This window comes from Aythya marila (assembly GCF_965140915.1).
Source record: "Aythya marila genome assembly, chromosome: 2".
In the NCBI taxonomy this organism is placed as follows: domain Eukaryota; kingdom Metazoa; phylum Chordata; class Aves; order Anseriformes; family Anatidae; genus Aythya; species Aythya marila.
The window spans coordinates 60,591,933-60,604,628 of record NC_139043.1 but is presented as its reverse complement, the minus strand read 5'-3'; the positions used below and the strand labels follow the sequence as shown (position 1 = coordinate 60,604,628).

General features: G+C 36.2%; 1 protein-coding gene across 10 annotated transcripts in view; it reads right to left on the bottom strand.

Annotated features, from left to right (window-relative positions):
* The window catches only part of GOLGA4 (golgin A4), a 71,261-nt gene that overhangs the window by 39,719 nt on the left and 18,846 nt on the right, over positions 1-12,696 (bottom strand). For 6 of the 10 annotated variants that reach the window (XM_082754916.1, XM_082754908.1, XM_082754910.1 and 3 more), the window contains exons 3-9: positions 12,565-12,663; positions 8,413-8,478; positions 7,130-7,444; positions 4,413-4,460; positions 3,897-3,953; positions 1,050-1,148; positions 385-523 (exon numbers count right to left, since the gene is read on the bottom strand). In XM_082754916.1, the coding sequence (XP_082611042.1) occupies positions 385-523; positions 1,050-1,148; positions 3,897-3,953; positions 4,413-4,460; positions 7,130-7,444; positions 8,413-8,478; positions 12,565-12,651 (811 nt within the window). In that variant the 5' untranslated portion in view covers positions 12,652-12,663. Of the gene's footprint in view, positions 1-384; positions 524-1,049; positions 1,151-3,896; positions 3,954-4,412; positions 4,461-7,129; positions 7,445-8,412; positions 8,479-12,564; positions 12,664-12,696 lie in introns of those variants that run through there. The other 4 variants (XM_082754917.1, XM_082754914.1, XM_082754915.1 and 1 more) reach the window with 2 other exon arrangements.

Sequence of the window (12,696 nt, the reverse complement as noted above, 5' to 3'; positions counted from 1 at the left end):
AAAAGCACATAAAAAGAGACATACTGGCAACTGGTATCCTCTAAACTCTAGGGATAGTTCCTTGCTTACCAGACAGAAAACCTTAATATTAAGTGGGGACAGTAACAACCTCTACTGGCAACAGCAATACCTAAAACAGAATTATTGCTATTAAGGCAAGATGGACCAGATTTTAATTTTTATGGAAATTAAGCATCTTTGAAAGGTTATCATGTCTACCAGGTGCCATTCTGTTTCTAGAAAAACTGTCCCCTTCTAGAAAACATATCATTACTATAATGTGTCGTGCCTTGAGTACTATTATATCCATATATATCCACCACAAATAATAGTAGGCTTATTCCCCAGAATTCAAGATCTCTTAAAATCAGCCCCAATACCTACCATTGCTTCCTGGTTCTGCAATATTTTCTGTACTGATTTCTTTTGTTGGGCTTTGAACTTGTGGGTCAGACTGGATATTTGGATCAGGTAATTCAGTGCCCATCTGACCATTCAGTAACCTCTGTTTCAGCAACGATACCTAAAGAAAATACTCTTTGTTAAAAATGTAAGGATTCTAAGATTGTACTTCCATCCTCAACACTAACGAGAGCTATTCCTGTCAGCAAGTAAAGGAAAAATCTGTCTGAATATTTTTAGCATTTTTTAAAATCACAATTATGTTTCCAAGTTAAAAAAAAAAAAAAAAAAAAAAAAAAGCACAATTATGTGCGGAGAAACAATGAAGACCATTTAAACAAAACCAATTTTGTAAAAGCATTTTTAGCTCAAACATCTGCTCATGTTATTTCTTGATAACAAAGACATTGAAAAGGTATTTAGGTGCAGATCAAAAAATTGTATTTAGTAAGAGTAAGATTATACAATGGTATTCTCTACTATAAAGACGCACTTAATTTCTAGAAAATCATAAATTCTGAGGAAGCCTTAAAACATAGTAGCATTTATAATAACGCATGGACACAAAATACGGGAAATACTGTAATTCATAAAAAATATTTGGAAAGAGCAGTTTTCAAAAACATCTCTTTGGTAAGGTGTTTTACCTGAGTTTGCAAGACACTAATAAGTTGATCTTTTTCTTCCAAGGAAGCATCAAATTCCTCCTGAAGATGTTTCTTAGCCTGTTGATCCATCTGGAGCTCCTAAGAATCATTAAAAAATGTGTCTCAGATGAAAATTGAAATGTGAATTTAAAAAGCTTACCTATATATTATAAAATATTAAAAATACTTCATTGCAATTATGTCTCTGGAACACAATCATAATCATTTCTTTTACTATACAACAATTTAATTCTATTACCAGCATTAAAATAGTAAGAGACTAGATCTAATCCATTATCAAAGATTCCTCCTTCCTAAAAATAACTTTGTGTCATGATCACTTCAAGCTTGTTTCTGAAAACTGTCTTCCACACAAACATTGGAAATTGATAGTTGCACTTAGGTAAACTAGATTCTTTATTTCATCATCAGATTAAATCAACATAAACAGCAGAACTGTAAATTTTCTTTATGCTCATTCAATATGCTAGTATTCTAAATGTGACAAACGCCATTTGTAACAACAGAAAGTTGTTTTTTTGTTCCTGAAAGGTGTCTCAAATGAGATAGAGAATGCTAAACAACTTCAAAAAATTTTTTTACTTGCTACTTCATTGCATTCATTTGGCTGAACACCTTTAGAAACATATAGATGTAACCTAAACGCATTGGTAATATCTACATGATTTTATAAATTACTGTATCAAGAGGGTTTCTTCTGTTTACTTCCTATGCTTTTAAAGTTTACTTATTTATTTAAATAATTAGTTGTTAGAAATAAAGATATTTAAATGTTGAATTAACTCACATTCAACTTCTTAGTAAGAGAATCAGCACCATATGTTTTATGCATGCACTGTAAATCATTTTCCATATTTGTACTTTTTAATTTACTTCATCCATGTGTCTTTCACAGGAATATTTAGCCCAGAAAGCCAACACTTCCATATTGATTATTCTGCAAAGGTTGCTTGTATAAAGGCAAGTGACACCTCTATATATGGGTTCTGTTAGCCAGGCAAACACAAAGGATGACAGAAAGCACAAAGAAAGGATGAAAAAGCAAGCAAGAGACAAAACATGGGGCACTGGATGCCTCCTGCTTTGCTTCCATCCAACTTTGAATACCACTTTCATCATCTCCTGCTGCCTACGCCCTATGCTTTGCTTCCAGCAGCGAATCCCAGCTTGTGTCCCGCAGCTGAGAGAGCTAACCACACGTTGAGAGCCCAGCCACACGTTGGAGGGACAGAGCTGCAAGGCATCTTCTGGGAAAACTGTTCCTCTTGCTTCTCAAGTAACTATGTCCACTTTTTAACCCTGCACTGTATCTGGTTCTCCATAGCTAATGATCACACTTCTTTCTCATGCTTCTGAGCTTTAGAAGCAATTCTTTCCAAAGCAAAGAAGTTCAGTGCAACAACAACCAAAGAGATTTTCTGAGAGAAAAAAAAAAAAAAAAAAAAAAAAAAAAACACTAAAAAACACTGGAAAGGTCCTCCTTACATGCAACGGTCCTTTCTGACTGCTGTCAGAGATGCAAAACACCAAGGACTGCCACTGAAGAATTATTCTTAATAAGAAAATACTAATGTAAGCAGAAGAAACATTTATTTCGAAAGACTATTCACATTGAAACTTAACTTATTCTAACACGACCCTCTTAGAAGAAACTTGTCTTACTCAACTCATTTATTGGAAGAACAGAGTGCATGATGAAGAAAACTTCTATTTTTTTTATACAGTAGCCTCTGATAATGAGTGGTTACAGCAATGAATAATGAATTTTATAACACTGTAGCTTCCACAGTGGAAACTTCCCATTTTAGTTGTAATTTCTTTCTTTATTTGTAATTTTAAGTCTGTTTTACTTAGTGTTGTAATATTTGGTCTTCCAGAAGACCAAAGAACTAGGTTTTGAAGATTTTCAATCAATATAAAAGAATTTAAGTCTTAAATTTGAAGGAATCTTTTAATCTACAAGAATTACAAGGAAAATAAATAAATTCTATACCATATATATATTTTTAACTTCTATAAGTATTGTTTATATATATAGATTTACATCAAATACATCTTTCTCTAATCCGAAAGGCTATGACAAAAGGAGTAAAAAGATAAGTACGCACACATGCAACCCTTTTCCTAATAAAAATGCTTTAATTCTGTTGTAGTAAAGTTTGGAAGATCTATATCTAAGTACTAAAACACTGAAAAGCTAAATCTAGTGGAACATATAGTCATACACTTAATGCAGAATGCATTTCTTACATTTGACTTGTAGCAAACTGGAAAAAAAATATTGACAAGTCACTAATGCTGTGGGTATTTTTAAAATTACTTTTATCCTAAAAAAAAAAAAAAGAAAAAAAAAAAAAAAAAGAACAAACCAGCAAAGAAACCAGTGAACCTGACAGACACAAAAGCTTATAAAAAGTGCTTGTTACTTGTATTTGCCTAACATTAGCATTTCTCAATACCAGAAAAGCTAGAAGTTGCATTCTAGTTGCAGTCTTCTTCAGTGTTCTACTGTTCTACTGAACAGTACTGAACTGCTGGGCCCAACAACACTGGAAAAAACATGCGCATTTCTATCTATTTCACAGTGAACAGAAAGGCAGTTCAGTTGGTACTATGAACTGCTCTTAGATTGTGACAATAAGCTGCTGAATGGGAAACAAGCCAGAGAAACAATCCCATGTAAGGTAATGGAAACAAGTGGTAAAACCCCCTGCTGTGCAATAGAAAATATTTTGCAAAATGAATTTAAAAATCAAAAGCTAGGCAGAGAAAGATCCTCTGTATGTATGCTATGAAAGTAAACATTCAACCAATAAAGGAAGTTACCTCTCTCAGTTCTCCAATTCTGCGAAGTGCTTTATCCTGACTTTGACTCAGAATGCCCTTAAAAAGGAATAAATATAATGTGTGTTAAATATAGCTTTAGATACAAAGTGTAAATAAACTCACAAAATTATGTTTCAGTAGAAGAATTAATATGTTTGTATTTCTCTTTACAGTCAAACTTGATGTGTAAGTATTAGCAAAACTGCCAACTGTGGAATGTCAATCCATCACCTGAATTCAGCTGATGCAATCAAAAATGCAGGAGTACAATAGCTTCACAGTTGTTTGGACAAACCAGTATTATCTGGGATTTTTAAGGATGCCAAGCTAAGAGAGAGTCTTTTGTTTATTTTTGTTTAGATAAAAAATATACAAGAACATATAAGCATATACCTACACACATACACATATGTACATACACAATAGACTGAAAGTTAAATCTGTAATTGCACTATACATTTTAAGATAAGATTCAGAAAAGCATTCAGGTAATAGAAAATGAATAGGAATGCTTACCTGTAGCTTCTTCTTCTCTCGTTGGATAACTTGATAAGCTGACACTAGCTAAAATACAGAAATCAGATATAATGATGATAATGCATTCGCTTATAGCAGTCAAAATAAATTTGCTTAGTTGTATCACTATCTGCTTTTTTAAACTCCTCACTTCACTTGAGAAAGCTCTTCCGACAGAAGCATATGAAAGCAACTGTCTTGTGCAATTGTTTTTTGTGCTTTTGTTTTTCATTTATAAAATATCTCCAATGTGCTAAATAAAATAAACATGACAAAATAATTAGGCAACACAGCATTCATGCACAGTTCTACCTTCACTGAAAGTACCTCTGAGAACTCTCATGATTTAGTACAGGCAGTCTAAAAACAACTACATCAGAAAGTTACAACCTAGAGAATTACCCTAGAGGGATGTACGTTTTTAAATGGTATACATCCCAGAGACTTTAAATTTAATTTTAAAGTGATTATACATTAAAAAATACATTTACAACTCTAGCAAATAAAAGGTTTGTGTAACAGTGAATGTTCTCATTCCATGTGCTTTGCATATACTCAGTAGACAAAGAAAGACTGGGAATGAGCAATATTTCTCATTGTAAGCTGACAGAAGAACTTCATGAGTAACTGCACAATTTAGTTTAATTAAAAATTTGATCACAATTGCGTAAGTTGTGCAAAGCTGAAGTAGCACAATGGCACTTGGAACTGGAATACACCCTTTTCTAATTACTGGAGAAAAAAAAAGGAAAACAAATGCAAAACACCAAAACCAGAAATCTCTAAGTTACCACATATCTTCAAAATGTTATTGAAAATAAATTAAGATTTTTCAGAATTCAAGGCTACTTTTCATTTCAGAATCATACTTACTTTACACTTAAAAGAAAACTAAAACTACCATGGATGGTTTCCTATACCATATTCTTGAGATGCTAACTGCATTCTTCTTTTAATGAAAAAAAATTAAATCTTCAATTCTCACTATATGTTCAAACACCTTTCTTCCAAGCTCTAGCAAAACAAGTTTTTAAACTGAATCCAAAGAAATGGAAAAACTCACAAATAAAAAAGTCCTTTTGATGGAGAAAGTTAATCTACAAACTGGAGAATGTTCAACTAAGCAACACAGTTTACATAAACTTTTAAAAAATACACCTTATTATACTAGTAGGAAGATAGTGAAAAACTAATGGGAGTCAAAAATTAATGAATTAATGGAAGAGTTTTTTTTTAAATACATGTTGAACAATGTAATTGACATATACATGCCATAGATTCCATAGATTCTGACACCAATAGCCAAAATACTTTAAAAAAAATAAAATAAAATAAAATAAAATAAAATAAAATAAAATAAATAAAATAAAACAAAATACAATAAAATACAATAAAATACAATAAACTTCAAAAGCTTTTCTTTTCCAGATAAGATAAGTAGACAAATATAAATAGGAATACTTGGAAGTTAAGGGGAGCAGAACTGAATTACTGAAAACAAAACACCTGTCTATGACACATGCATGCAGTGAAATACACAGTGTAGATGTACTTCAAGTTTGAGAAGCAAAGTAAATTTGCCATCACGTCAGCACAGGTCACACTCAGCACCGTCCTAAACTCCAGCCCCAAGTACAGGACTTCCAGCAGAAACCCTCCTGGACTGATATCCGAGGACACCACTCACACAAGTAACCTGCAGCTAATCTCTGTTGCTGACAGCATGGAATTATTTACAAACAAGAGAACAAAAGGAAGGACTTGGACAGGCTGGAGAAGTGGGCTGACAAGAAACTCATGAAAATCCACAAGAGGACATGCAAAGTCCTGCACTTAGGTAGGAACAACCCTCGGCATCAGTACATGCTGGGGGCCACCCAGCTGGAAAGCAGACCCGTGAGTCAGCAATGTGCCCTTAATGCTAAGAAGGCTAGGGGTAGTCTTGCCTGCATTAGGCAAAGCATTGCCAGCAGGTCATGGGAGGGCAATCCTTCCCCTCTACTCAGCATTGGTGAGGCTGCACCTTGGAGTTCTGGGCCCTCAGTACATTGAGACGTGGACATACTGGAAAGAGTCCAAGGAAGGAGCACCAATATGATCAAGGGACTGGAGCACCTCTCCAATGAGGAAAGGCTGAGGAAACTGGGATTGTTCATCCTGTAGAAGGCTCAGGGGGTGTATTATCAATGTCTACAAACACCTGAAGGGAGAGTGTAAAGAAGCTGGAGCCAGGCTCTTTTCAGAGGTGCACAGTGCAAGGACCAGAGGCAGTGGGCACACACAGGAGCACCAGAGGTTCTGTCTGAACATCAGGAAGCACTTCTGTGCTGTGTGGGTGATGGAGAACTGGTGCAGGTTGCCCCAAAAGGTTGTGAAGTCTCCCTCCTTGGAGATCTTCAAAAGCCATCTGGATGTTGTCCTAGGCAAGCTGCTCTAGATAGTCTCCTGCTTGAGCAGGGGTTTGGACCAGATGGCCACCAGAGCTCCCTTCCAACCACAACCGTTCTGTAATTCTGTGCGAAGCATTTCCGTGCTGCATTACCAGCACAGCTTTGGCTTGTCTAAGCCAAAAATAACTAGACTTACAATTATAATTATATGTCCCTGCTAGCTATAAGAGGATCCCATTTGTTCCAGAGAGGAAAACAAGATTATCCACTACTGCAGTACACTAGTCTTATTTTTCCCCTCCCTCTCCATCCAGTGACATTACCCACCTCTGCATATTTTCCTCTGTAGTTGCCCAAGCTGCGCTCCATTCGGCGCAGTCGCTGCAGTAGCTGTTCCTTGCTGAGGCTATCTGCATTTCCTGGGGCCTCCTCAGTCTCGCTTTCGATGTCAGAAGGTGGATCGAAGGTGGGACCGGCTGCATCCACGTCCAGCCGATTCAGGGAATCTCTTGAGGGTGTTCGTACCAGGGACTCTTTAGAAGAAGAGCGGAACAGGGACTCTTTTACTGGGCTTCGAAACAATGACTCCATGGAGGGCACACGGAGCTGAAGGCGCTGGGCGAAAGACTGAGTGTCACTTGGCTGCAAAAACCCAAAGCAAGGAGTTACTTGTGTGCTGCTTCGAGGCCGACGGGTACACTAACGCTGGGGAAACAGAGACATGGCCATGGCCAAGGAACCACCGTTACCCAACAGCACCACAGAGGTGACACCAAAGAGCTACCACTCCCTTAGGAGAGTCATCTCCCTGTGCAGAAAAAACAGACATGCAGCTGCCAGGTGTGGGCAGTTTCAGATGGCAACTAAATTCAACAGACTACAGCTCTGATTTAAGCTCCTGGAAGAATCTGCTCCTGTGCAACCCCGTTAAAAAATGACTATGTAACTGAAATAAATAGTTGTATTTACTTTTGTCCCAAATTTAAAAAAAAAAAAAAAAAAAAAAGGATATAAATGTGACTCACTTCTTGATGTATTAAACAGAAGATTGTATTTATCTCAAAGATACAAAGATCTTTTCCTATGATTGAGAGAATAAATTTATTGTAAAAGTCCTTGTACAATAGTTCTAGCATGTATTCTTAAACAGTCCTTTTTTATTTTAAATGGCTTTACAGTTTTTACATAAAATGCAATTGTTGATTTATGCAACTAAAGTCCCTGTGCTGTACTAAAACAGAAGGGCCCATGCTATGGTAGCATACAGTGCTGGTGCTATGGAAGTGATTTTAAAGCACTACCCAATGATGTAGCCCATGCTGGAACTCGCATGCTGGGAAATGCTGCTAATCCCACTCTGGCAAATTGGACTTATTTCTGAGACGTATGAAAGGATAGCTTCCACCATTATCACAAGTGATGACTTTATTTTAAGATTATCAGTTCTTTTCCTTCAGTTAGAAATTACTATTTTTTCAATCTTAGTACCATCTTAAAACATACCAAAGTACTTGTCATCCATCCCTACTCCAGGAAGAAGGCACACACTGGGCATTTAGGCTAAATTAGTAACATGGCAGTGAAATACAAAACGAAAACCCCATAGGTACCTGTGGGGAGGCTGGTTCACTTCCATTGTTTTCTGCAGATCTGGGAATTGGTTGCTTAGGTAACTTCTAGAGGAGGAAAAACAACAGTTAGAAGGAAGAGACTATAATGACTATCAGTCACTGACTCCTACAAACAGCATCTGTGTTTTTTTCTTGCCTGTGTTTTTAGTACTTTCTTTAAAAAGTTTATTATGATGTGTTCATGCAAACAAGCTAGTTTGTTAAATTCAAAACAGACTGCTACAATATAGAGATCTACAAAGCAGCTATGTGTGCATGGATTAGTATGAGACATCTGCAAATACAGACATCTCCAACTTAATTATTCAAAATGATCATTTGTGTAACATTTACGCACAAATCAAAGGAACACCAGAAAAAGCCTAAACGATAGCAGGAAAAACAACACCAACAACAAACTGATGACCAGTGTTGTTTACAGCTGACATGAGGATCAGTGGAATCACATTATCTCCCTCTATTTAAGAACAGGGGGAGGGGAGAAACACTACCTGGATAAAAACACTGTTTAAGAGGTTTAGATGAAAAAGATAAAAACCTGTTGTTTAAGATTCCAAACATTCACAGGAAGAACATTAGGCTTTCAGAAAACACATCCTGTGCAAGACTAGACACATACAGTTTTCTGCACTCACAAATAAGGAGGGAAAAAAGTCAACTGAAAATAAGTTTTATTTTTATTATAGATTTCAGACATTCCTGTGCCCAGTCTGTCTGTCCTGCTTTGCCTATGCTCAGGTGCTTCCAAACCTGTACAGATCCAGTTTTCTAGTGCTTAAGCCAGGTCAGACTGATGTAGCAAAACACTAGAAAATATCTTGGATGCATTTTTTTCCAAGAAAAGCACTGAGATACAGACTAAGGAATTCAGTTAAAAGTGATGTACGTTTTTATTTTTAATCAAGATGTACCTTGAAATTCATATGCAATCTGTAAAATTGAAGGCTTGATATGGACTAAACTCAAGAAAGTATTAAAATAACACAGAAAGAAATCCAGACAGTTAAGGAAGCCAGAGAAACAAGCAGTCACCCATCCAGACTCAGATTAGGTAAAATGAGCAATTATGAACCATATAAGGAGTCTGTTTGGATTTGGAAATTTCATTTCACCTGGCTTGAGCAAACTGTGCATACTGTTTACATTCTGCACTACATTGTTGTGGTGGATTTAGTTCTAGTGGATTAAGAGCTCTTACTGGTTTTTAATCTAAAGCACTCCTACACTTTTATTCTGGGCTGCATTATTTGTTTTCATTTCTTAACTGGGAAGTTAACTGTAACAGTAATCCAAATAAAAACTATTTTCTGCTTTACAATTTGTAACAAGGCACCTGCTGCATTACAGTAGTGCTAACAAAGAAAGATATACTTGACCAAGAACTGCAGACTTTCTACAAGCACATCTTTCAACAATCATGTATTCTGATTACCAGAAACAGAACAAAAGGGAACTGTTTAGGGTTTATATATCTAATTCACAAGGATAATTTAATAATATTTAAGACATTTTAGAACACAAGATTAATTAGATGTATTAAATCTAATAAGGTATTTATAAATACATAAAGCATGGATCCTATTTTTTTCAACTGTTAAGAACCCCAAAAATTAAAAAATGCCATCTCAAAACTAAAACTAATGCCACCACATTTAAAGTTTTCCTCTTCATTGTGCCGACATCTTTGCTTTCAGTCTATGTACACAAAAGTAGAGCCTAGATTTAGAATTACAATTTATTGCATTAGCAAATATACGAAGGACATGGTGGTTATATATAATACAAAACCTGGACCATCACACTTCTCTGCCTCCTGCAATTCTAACTCACTGCGCTCTAGGGCAAAGGGTCATACGCTGGTGTCCAGAAAGTGAAAGGTAAGCATGAATACAGCTTGCTATATATAAGTATAGATTCAAGAGGCTTTGAGGAGCTTAAAAGCCCTAACCTTTCATAAGCCCTAAGAGTTGTTTCAGTGAAACTAGGAGCAAAGAGCACTGGCATCTTGAAAGTCTTAAAACCAGAAGAGTAACAGGCTTTCTGGAGACAAACAGAAGTCTTTCCTCCACTAACCATACACAACAACTGTATCTATATCCAGAGAGAAGCTACTTCTACAAGTATTAATAAAAAGGTTGCTTTCTGTTATTAAAATGTATAAACCAGAGCTCAAAATTAACAGGAACACATTATGGCATTCTAGCAACACTCCTGCTTCCTTACTTCTCTATTGCTGAAATTAAAACTAATTTAGCTTCTTATTTCTTTCTAAGGTAAAAAAAAATAAATAAATTAATGTGCCTAAAGAGCAAAAGCTAAAGTGTCTGTAGTTAAAAACACGTTATTGCTCTTCCTCCCTCCTCCTTCAAGTACTGCAAATTTGTGAGTAAGTTCTGGAAGGAGGAAGAGGTTAGTATACATTTTCTTTCCTGTGTTTTTTTGTTTGTTTATTATTATTAATATTTGTATATAATTAGCACTTGTCTTCCTTATAAACTTCTGTCTCACTATTCTCTTCCTCCTGCCTCCCCCAAATCTTACTGTGAGAGGACAGCTCTAGAGTTTTGAAGAAGTTCAGAGAACAAAATCAGTTTTACAGGTAACATTATTAAATACACACTGGTAACACATTAACTAAAATTCTCGCATTAGAATTATTTGCAGTTTATGCAGTTTTTTTTAAATAAAAATATGCGAGAAAGTGACTCCAGTCACTGAAGTATATACTAAGGGAATACAAAGGCAACATAAGAACATTCACAGAAACGTGTTTTTTTCCAGAATGCGACTGTAATAGTGGTATTTTGCAGTATCATGAAAAACAGCCTATAAACGCCTACGTTCATGCAGAAAAAGCTTCATCTTATCTGTAGAACAGCAACTATTACTGGACCTTGAATATGATAAAAAATACCTAAACTAAGATAAATAAATCTAGCTACTATTTCAAAACTACAGATGTCAGCACAGCCTGAATGTCCACTTTGCTCCTCATCAAAAAGCTCAACCTCAAGAACAGGAGGACTGGCTGAACTAGTACTGAATCTGTGCTCGGAGGTAGCAAGCACAGCCCAACATATGAAGACTTTCCACAGATCACCTTTTTAAGCAGGTTCAGCCCAATTTTGCTTAGCCTGAGACACAATCCCAGAATGATGTGTTACACTATGCCTATTTCCTTATCAAATTTCTATCCTGTTATAGCTTTCAGTGTCTTTTCATTTTCAGCCTCTGCATGACCAGCAAAAAAGGCACTTGCTAAATTTAAAAAAAATAAGGTAATCGTGAGTTGAGGATGACTTGGAACTCTAAAATTCAAATACTGTTTTGAATCATTACGCGCTCAGGAATGCCATGGCTCAGAAGCACATGAAAGATGCCATCCCAGTTCTGTGGCAATACTCAGAATAACACAGCTTTGCATGTGCATGCTAGAAATGGGAAGGCTGCTTTCCTTCCTATATCTGCTTCTTTTTCCCCACTCCCCTTGTTCTCTTCTCACTGAGATTCTCCACATGCAGACTATGCAAACATTTCCAGAAAATGAAATATATATGTTTAAAATGAAATCTAACAAGAATGAAGAGACATTCGGGTCTTGTAATAAGGACAGACAGGTTACCAATTAGAAGTAGCCAAATTTCAGTGCCTATGTATGATAATAATTTCCTGCTACCTACTAGTAGTAAGTGACATGAGGCTTTCACTGTAAACAGCAAAAGACACGTAATTTTTAAGCAGAGAAACTAATCTCAGTGCTTGTCATATCCATTTATCTTGAAATAGACACAGACATACATAAAATGAAGAGGAAGACTTTCAATGGCTTTAATGAATTCTAAGCAACAAGTGTACAAAATTGTGCAACAATTACTTGAAATTTGGGTAAAGTAGGGTTACCTGTGTAACAGAAAACGTGTTAATTTGTTGTGTTACAATAAATTCACATCATACAGCACACCAGCCAGGAGCTATCGGGAACTACCTCTGTGAAATTTAGTGCAGTGTTAGCAACAGGGTAGTTAAGATGCCTTTGTGAGAACAAGCCACAAGCAACACTAGGTTTGCCTTCTAGTACAGTACTCTCCTCCCCCTGCTAAAGGCATCGCTAAGGGGGGTGGGAGGACTCACCACACCGTCACTCTGTGGCTTAGGTTGTTTGGTGGGATCCAAAGCAAAGATAGTATACTCAGAGAGAAAAGCAGGTTCTGCTATCATCCCGGCTAGCAGCTGTCATTCAATGCAAAAAGTAGGAAAACAAAA